This window comes from Pygoscelis adeliae, unplaced genomic scaffold (genome assembly GCF_000699105.1).
Source record: "Pygoscelis adeliae isolate BGI_AS28 unplaced genomic scaffold, ASM69910v1 Scaffold38, whole genome shotgun sequence".
Classification (NCBI taxonomy): Eukaryota; Metazoa; Chordata; class Aves; order Sphenisciformes; family Spheniscidae; genus Pygoscelis; species Pygoscelis adeliae.
This window is the reverse complement of record NW_008825614.1, coordinates 9,269,705-9,278,978: the sequence shown is the minus strand read 5'-3', so window position 1 is coordinate 9,278,978 and position 9,274 is coordinate 9,269,705. Positions and strand designations below refer to the sequence as shown.

At 40.6% G+C, this 9,274-nt stretch overlaps 1 protein-coding gene across 1 annotated transcript in view; it reads left to right on the top strand.

Moving 5' to 3' along the window:
* Nucleotides 1-9,274, top strand: part of CACNA1C (calcium channel, voltage-dependent, L type, alpha 1C subunit) — a 422,263-nt gene that overhangs the window by 264,397 nt on the left and 148,592 nt on the right. Inside the window, 1 exon segment of the mRNA XM_009332885.1 lies at nt 6,458-6,561. Within this exon segment, the coding sequence (XP_009331160.1) occupies nt 6,458-6,561 (104 nt within the window).

Below are 9,274 nucleotides of genomic sequence, written 5' to 3'. Positions count from 1 at the left end.
TTTGTTTGTTTTTTAAACCTCTAGAAGCAAAATAGCAACATAAAAGTGACAGAAAGGCTGTGGTACAAACTCATTTCTTTTTAAACAGAAGAAAAAAAAATGGAATTATAGAGTGTCAGAATAGAGTTTAAAAAGCTGCATTTTAAACCATGTATTATGATTCTGGAAAGCTGCCTGGCGGAAAAGGACCTGGGGGTGTTGGTCGACAGCCGGCTGAACATGAGCCGCCAGTGTGCCCAGGCGGCCAAGAAGGCCAACGGCATCCTGGCCTGTATCAGAAATAGTGTGGCCAGCAGGAGCAGGGAAGTGATAGTGCCCCTGTACTCAGCACTGGTGCGGCCGCCCCTCGAATACTGTGTTCAGTTTTGGGCCCCTCACTACAAGAAGGATGTTGAGATGTTGGAACGTGTCCAGAGAAGGGCAACGAGGCTGGTGAGGGGTCTGGAGAACAAGCCTTATGAGGAGCGGCTGAGGGAGCTGGGGTTGTTTAGCCTGGAGAAAAGGAGGCTGAGGGGAGACCTCATCGCTCTCTACAACTACCTGAAAGGAGGTTGTAGTGAGGTGGGTGTCGGTCTCTTCTCCCAAGTAACTGGCGAAAGGACGAGAGGAAATGGCCTCAAGTTGCGCCAGGGGAGGTTTAGATTGGATGTAAGGAAACATTTCTTTACTGAAAGAGTGGTTAAACATTGGACCAGGCTGCCCAGGGCAGTGGTTGAGTCACCATCCCTGGAAGTATTTAAAAGACGTGTAGATGAGGCGCTTAGGGACATGGTTTAGTGGGCATGGTGGTGTTGGGTTGATGGTTGGACTCGATGATCTTGGAGGTCTCTTCCAACCTTAATGATTCTATGATTCTATGACTCTCTATAATGTAGATTTATTTTTTTTTCTTTAATATTGTCAACACCACCATAGCTGTAAAGGGTGAAGTTCCACCCCACCCTCTGTTTATTTTAATTGTTTTTGTAGCTGAGTTCTGACTAAAAAGTTTTTGGGAAAACATTTTTCCCTCACAGTGCAAAACAGTGCGTCATCCTATGAAAGAAGTTTCTAGTGTTGTTTAAGCAGAATTTAAAGTTGTACTTCCATGAGCATATGTGTGAATGAAACGCATTCACCCAAATATTCATGGGAAGAGAAGGAAAGAGGGAGTGGAAAAGGAAAATTTATGTTTTAATCCAAACCTCTTTACTTTGTAATTGATCAATGTTAAATATCTAAATCTCACATTAGTATATGCATGGCCCTTTATGTATCAACTGAGCCACGCCTGCCGGTAGGCCACCGTTTGATCTTTGATCTAAGCTGAGGAAATCACTTCTATGCATCCTTGAAGTTATGAAGGTGCTTAAGTACTTTTCCTGAAAAAGATTATTTTCAAAATGAAGGCTTGAAGCAGGAAGATACATTCAGTGACAATTGTTACCTCTTCTTTCTGCTGTCTCCTGCTCCCAATATTCTCCAATTTTATATCATTACACGAAAGACTTGATTTCAAGTAGAGATCTCGCTACTGGCCATAACCATTACATTTGGCTAGATCATTTCCAGAGGCAGTGAATTCCACAGATAGGCTGCATAAAATAGCATTTCTACACAAAATTTCCAAATTTACTGCCCTTTAATTTTATTGAATACTCTGTTCCTCTTGATTAATGTTAACTCTGTGAAAGGTTATACACTTCATGATAGAATACTTGAAGCACTTGACTTGTATTTCAAAAAGGCTATCATAACATTCTATAGTCATTAGAAATCAATTAGCAATTTATTCAAGAAATAGAGGCCTAGCCATGGTGTCCTAGCTAACTTACTTTTCATTAAGCTGCAGCTCTCCGGTATTGTGCACCGAACAAGACAGACTGCATTTTTTTCTTCAGCTTGCTGCTTTCCAGTGACAGTTGCCCTTCTATGAGGGATTAAACTTTTCCTGTAACTTTCAGTTATTTTTGAAAGGTGTTTGGCACAAAGTATCAGGGTGTGGGTGTGTGAATTGTAAAGTCAGCAGAATTTAGTGAATTGTGTCTACCCCTCCCATTAAGTGACTGGAAGACCTCCACTATGTGCTTGGTGATGCTTAACCATTATGTTAATAGATAATATGCCTCTAACATTATCTTTGAACTATGATGCCTGTGTAATGAATGAGATACTTGCAAAATATGCCAGACTATTATCCCTGGGAAAAAAAAATTCTCTAAACAAGTAACGCGTGCATATATCTCCCTGTGGCTTTACCAATATGTCTTCACTTACGTCTTCTGAAGAACCAGAATACATAGGCAAAAAGGTCTATTTATAGATATAAATAAAATTTTATTCCTTGGCCCCTACTGAAACTGCTGGTTGTAATTGTCATCAGCAAACTACAGAATTAAAAATCCTGGTGCTATTTCTAGGAGATTATCTGTATCATTGAGAGAAAAGCCTTCAACTGGACGTTGAAATGCTGTAGTCATGATAGCAATTAAGGATGCTTGGCAGGGTGCATCAAACCTCAAACATGCTGAAATACCCTGTTTTAGTCATGATGACGAGTGGTTTCTCTCCCAGTGAGGCAAGGTGGTATCCCACTTTGCAGATTGGAAAGCTGAAGCATAGTGAGCCAAAATGATGTCCCCACCGTGCCGGAGAGGGTATGTAGCAAATCACAAGAAGCAATAAGATCCTTGTCTCTGAGGTCTCCAAGAGATGATGCATTTATGTTCAGAAATGTACCAACTTTCTCACTGTTGAGAGTAGTGAGATGTGAGTGTTGAGATGTGAGCTGTGAAAGATCAGGCAGTTTGACTCAGAAAGCGGAATTATTTCTATAAATGACAGTCTGCAGATTCCCACCAATGCTGTGCTTCCAGCTGACCTAACAATTGTCCCATACATGCTTAAGTTGACATCAGGTTGCAATCACCTTGACTACTGTAGCTGGAATATTATAATTCAGACATATGCTGGCTGATAGTCTTTGTTCAGAACTGTAAATTTAGAAAATGATCCACCTTTTCTGCTGAAATTCATATGGTTAATAGTAAACACTTGGGGAAAAGAAGTGTACTCAGTGACCAGAGCTGAACCGTGTATCAGGAGTTGTACTGTCCATCCTAGAGAGCTAACCTATAACTGAACCCTTTTCTGTTCACTGTAGACAACAGTACAAAATATATTTTGCAGACCTCGTTTTCTGCACTCAGTAGTGTGCAAATGGTAAAACTCCTTCTGATCTTGTCATGACCCTCTGCAGCTTCTCCACTTCAATAGCATAATTAGGAAAAATCAGCTCTACCACCTAAGTTAAGCTTGCGGTGAAAGCCTCCAGCTGCAGTCACGTAGGACATGTGTATGCATACACACATGATTAATAGCTACATATTTGCAGAATGATAATAAGTTTCCAGGAAGCCATTTCAAACACAGGTGCAAGGTTTTTAATTATAACTGTATGGGAGCATTGTTCAGTTGAGGACAGTCCATCCTGGGCTTCTAGGATACTTCCATTTTGGAGGAAGCATTTCCAGATACTTGGAAGGATACAATCTTAGCTAAGGATTTAATGTTTCTTAAATGTTGATACATTGCTGTTACTGTTTTGAGTAAGTCTATTTCCTTTTTTCCCCCCAACTTCTGCCGAGCAGCCTATATCTCTGCATTTCTCCTGCAGACATTTTTCAAGAGCAAATAGTAAGCTCACAACGTACTGTCTCCTTATCAAAGGGGTTTTTCAGCAGAATTTACCAAATACCTGATGTTATATCAACATGTAACATACTGTCCTGTCAGCTGTGGCTCAGTCCCAGGTGAATGGAATAATCTCACCTCCTACTAAAGAAAATGAGATGTGAGAGCACCAAGCATAGGGAGTCCGGCAACAGAGAGACAGTAAGTACTCAGCTGTTTGCCAAATACTGATGGTTTCTCTACACGTGAGAAGCCACCACTGTCTCTGCCTCTCAGCTTCTCTGTTACGTATATGACTGGGCAATAAAAAGGAGATGAAAAGCTGACCTCCTAAATGTTCAGTGTGAGAAGTCCCAAATGCTCTGCTGTACCAGAATGCAGGTCTATTTTGGGGGACTAATTTGTGCTGATGCTAGCTGGTACAATTGTTATGCAATCGTGCAGGCATTGAGAATAGCCAGAGTACACTATATTCTAGTTATATACCTTACCAGGCCACAATGGAAACTTCTTGCCATCTGGAAATTTCTTCATGCCAGAGTAATACAAAAGGACAGGCACCTGAATTCTGTAGCCGGCACCCTGGCATTTGCTATTTAGGATTCACTTGTACCACAGCTTTGAGAAGTTCTACTTTTCCAGCTGACTTTCCCAGCTGACAAAAAAACCTGTCGATAGATAAATACTGTACAGCTGAGGCTTTTTTATCACCATCTATCATAATTAGAAGGAAGTCGACTCATCATTGTGCCTGCACTGGTAAATTCTTATGGCAGTTTTTCAAAGTAATCCATACATATTGTTTGTGCTGATTGCTTTATATAGATAGTGGTGTTCTTTGTAGAAGAGAGAGGATGTAAAGTCTCATTTCTTTACTTAATTCCAGCTTGGGTACTTAAGTTTTGCCCGCCTAATTTCTCCACTGTGATTTCAGGTGAATATTTGCTTCCATTTTTATATACCATGATGTTTTGTTCTCTTTAAAGCACTGATCTGTTTCACACCAGAGCGTCTACTTTTTGGTCATGTGGGATGAAATTTGGCTTGCAAACATAAAGAATAATTAGTATTATTTATAAACTAACTGAACAATTCTACAAAAGTATTGAAAGGGAAACTGGGTAATATGCTTAGGGAATGTTAGAGGGACTCCTGGATTCCTGAAGAGAGGTGTTCAGGCACTCTCTTCTGACCACCAAATGTATTAATCCTGTGAGGAAGGAGCTGATGAACTGTTTTCACAGGGGCAGATTTTGAGCTTATTTTTTAATGAGTCTACTTCAGTTCAGTCGCAGCTGAAGGAGCCCTGAGATAAGAGTACTGGGTCGGCCCATTGACTGTGGACTATTGCCAGACAAGGACTTCAGTGACTGTACTTGGAAAGAAAAACGGATAATGGACTTCCATTCACAAAGAACTGATTATATTAGTGTTACTCTCCTGCCTTGTCTTGCTGAAGGTCTGAAATTCCTTCCCTGAGTTGTTATGAATCTTGAGTCAGATCGCCTCCCCTGAAGTGTGTCTCAGTGCCCATGTATGGAAGAATATTTCTTCTGTGATCACAACAAATGCTTAGGTTGCAAAGGAGAGAGCGTTTTCCTGGAAGGAGAGGACAACGTATGATAACATTTTCAAAAGCATGGAAAACAAAGGAACCTAGGCTGCTTTATGCCTTTAGGTACTTTCAAGTCTGCAATTTACGTTCATAAATCATTTTAGTGCTCCTGAAAATGTTAACCACCATCTGTTTCTTTAATGATGCTATGTCTGGCTCAGGAGATAAGTGTTTATGAAAAGTAAAGAAGAAGGGACTCTGATATTCTTGATACTGTCATGAAAGTGAGATTCTATTAAAGTATCCAGCAACTTTCCAAAATTTTGAACTTTGAAGGAGATTTCAAGGTGAAATGGTGTTTATCTACTAGATGCTTTTAGAATTTATACAGTATCTTATTATGTGCTAGAGTTGCTCTACACATAGTACAGGTTCTGGTGCTAAAACAATAGTCTGCCTGCTTCATTTGCAGATATTTATCATAGTGTGAAAGCCAGACCTATGCTCACGTCATTCAGTTTACAGTCTCAAAGTCTCAGAGTATTCAGTTGTGTAGGAATCATATTTTGAAGGAGAGATTCATCCTTCAAGGAGAGACAGGAAGTTTGTGAGAAAGCTTTAGAAAACACTTGACCAGGTCAGAACACGATGGGCCTTGAAAGGACATTCCTCAAAAGCATACAGCTACTGCCCTCACTGTGGTAAGCTGTGAAGATTACCAGAGCATTGCCAGAGAAAGATCAGTATTTGCCCACAGATACCACATGCTTCTCTCTGAGTTACATGTACCTGTGCTACACATGGGAAGTAAACGTCATCTGACAACACACTCTGGCAATGCTTAGCAAAAACTAGCAATATTTTCACTGGCAGCAGAGAGTCATACGTATGTGTGGTGATTAGAATAGAAGTTTAGAAGTCATCACATGGATGCTTGTGGTGCTGCGAGTAAACTCCAGAAAGTGACAGTCCACAACTCTGAACATCCAAAGAAGTGCTCGTATAGCACATGGTTATATCTCAGCCTATATTAATCATTGCCTGTAAGGAAACAGCTAGAGGAAAAAAGCAATCAAAGGAGCGGTCACATCAGAAAGAACATACAGAAACACTTGCTATGATTTTGTGTAAACCAACCACAGGCTCTGTTTACAAACCTTTCCATCTGTTCCTTTGCCTAATCATTTCTGCTTTCCCTCTCTGTCTTCTAACTTTCCTTCGTCTTTCCAGATGCAGGACGCTATGGGCTATGAGTTACCATGGGTGTATTTTGTCAGTCTGGTCATCTTTGGATCCTTTTTCGTTCTAAATCTGGTTCTTGGTGTGTTGAGCGGGTAAGCTGACAGTTTTGGTGTCCTTTTTCCAATGCTACAGGGCAAGACTCCATAATAAGGGTTCTTCCCTGTCACCAGGATTCTTTCAGAGGGATTAAAAATCTGAATCCAAGGAAGCTTCACATCAGCTCTCAAATATTTTGACAAAATGTTCAAACATTGCTAATAACAATACAGGTAACAAAAGAGGTGTTATTCTCTGACAAAGAAATTCAACCTCAGGGCATTCAAAATCGCTAAAGTTAACCTGTCATAAATTTTTTAAAAAATGGCTATTGAAAATCTTACTGCTGGTGACTTGGGATCTCTTTGGCTGGAGCCTTGCAGCGCTCAGAATCTGAGCTTGTCTCACTAATTATCATTCCACTCTTCCAGGTCAATGATGCCATAGGAAGGGACTGGCCCTGGATCTATTTTGTTACACTAATCATCATAGGGTCATTTTTTGTACTTAACTTGGTTCTCGGTGTACTTAGCGGGTAAGCAGTACCAGGAAAATGTTTTATTATTGTTTATTTTTTAAAATTTGTATTTCTATTCCTACTCTCTGGTTACCAAAACAACGGGCAGTGGTGGGTTGATTTCAGGAACCTTAATAGAAGGCCTAGGCTATTGCTATGCCAATAGAAAAATATAATGGCATGGAAGGAGTCTTTTGACTAAATCAAAGGAATACAAGACAACTCTTTGCCTGTAACATGTTCCTCTACCTAAAACCTCTACCTATACTCTGTGGGAAGAGGACGACACTATGCTCCCCTGTGGGCGAAGCATACCATGCACCACAGAAGCAGGGGATTATAGTAAAATCTCTGGAAGAGTCAGTGGGACTGAAGGCGGAATGAGAGCATGAGACAAATCCCTTCACGTTTGTAGGATGAGATTCCTACCAATTATGTCTTCTCACATGAGAAATTTTCACATCGCTTAGTATCTCTAAAGCACAGCCTAATGGGAGACTATTTTCCCTGGAGAGTGTCTTGGGCACGTTTCTTCTTCAATAAGCACATCTTCTCTGTTGTGCGGATTACAAGCCTAGCATGATGCAGGGAGAAAAAAATCATTTCCCTCTGACCTTTTTTAAGGATGAACAGAAAGCAGGAAAATTCCTTCCAGTGTTTAAGCATCCCTAAGACATCTAGACATTTAGCTGTATTTCAGTTCTGCAGTATAACCCTCACCGCAAAGCATCATTTTAGTAGCTTTGATTAAAAACAATTCATATTGTCCCCAGTAGCCGAAAACTTTACTGCCCCTGGGGAGCCACATAATTAGAGGAATCAAGCCAGCAAACATTCCTGGCAAGATTTAAAAAAAAAAAAAATCTTAGAATTAGGCTTCTAATTCCATATTTGGGCATGACTGGGTGCCTACAGCCATTCTATGTACATGGATAAATATGGTATGAGGACTTTTATTCATCCTCTTTTTCTTTGTTTCTAACATCCTGCTTCTTTTAATGAGCTCTAAATGAATTAGATCAGAGCATGTACCTGTTGCCCGAGTGGGCAGCCCTGAAGTCCCCTGTCTTTTAATCATAAGAGAGGGAAAATGATCTCTGAGCAGGAGAGAGGACTTGATGCCTCACAGAAATTATGTCCTCAGTACTTGGGCCAACAACATAGGAAGGGGCAGTAGCAGGACTGGAGAAGAAGATCCATCATTGGCCACCCTGCAGAGGCAGGTAATAGCAGATCTACAGGAGGTGTTACTACTATCTTCTTTACTGCGTTGAAGGAGACATGCAGCTAAGACAGCTGCTGCAAAGAGAAGGATTTCCAAGCAGTAACTGGAGAAGGAAAAAATCCCCAGTAATGAAGTGTGAGGCAATAGTCTCTGTTTGGATATCTGGAGAGTGATACTCTGGGTACAATTTTAAAATGTAAGCTCCTCGTTTCTCCAGGTGGATACTCTGATCAGCAGGTAAGGATGTCAGCAGTAGTGGAGGACGATGACCAGCTGACAGAGGGAAAGTGATCTGTTGTATCAGAGGTGCACTCAAGGACCATATAAGATAGTGGTTAAAGATTATATAGTATCTGATTGGATAAACAGTGCCTGTGAGCTCAGCCCTGAGGAGTGCATACTGTTGAAGCAGTGCTGATTCAATTTACCCACACTTGGATTTGTGTCTGTACATAACTAAAAATTGAATTTCCTCTCTCTTTCATTTTTCAACTTGAGAAAGTGTTTTGGGGCCTAGATCTTCCACTCCTGACATACTGCAGCTAGACCACCACAGCTAGTGGTAAGAGATGGAAACAGGCTGTAGAGAGAACTGAAATCAAAGATGAAGTTCACCTTGTTTAAGCTGTGAGTCACTCTTTCTGGCTGTGTTCACAGTGTTATGACAGCTGCACTGTTTCTGCAAAATTTTTCCCAACTGGAGAAAAGTAAAAAGAAACTTAAGAATTTGCATCTATGAAAAAACACAGAAATGATGGGAGAAATGTTCCAAATTTTGTTTGGGCTAAATAAGCAGTTCTTAAACAATTAACTTTCTAAAGCAGTTCTAAATTCTGTTGAGTTGCAAAGTGTCTTCACTTTGCAGGTTCAGCTCTTTTTTAGAGACTTGCTGTTGGTCTGATGTATGTAGATGATCCTCCTGTCTGTTCTATGTAGATACAAAGCAGCATTCCTGGTCATCTTTGTACATCCATTCTGGGCATCTCTGATTTCTTCCCATTTATTTATTTCATGAAGTTCACCAAGC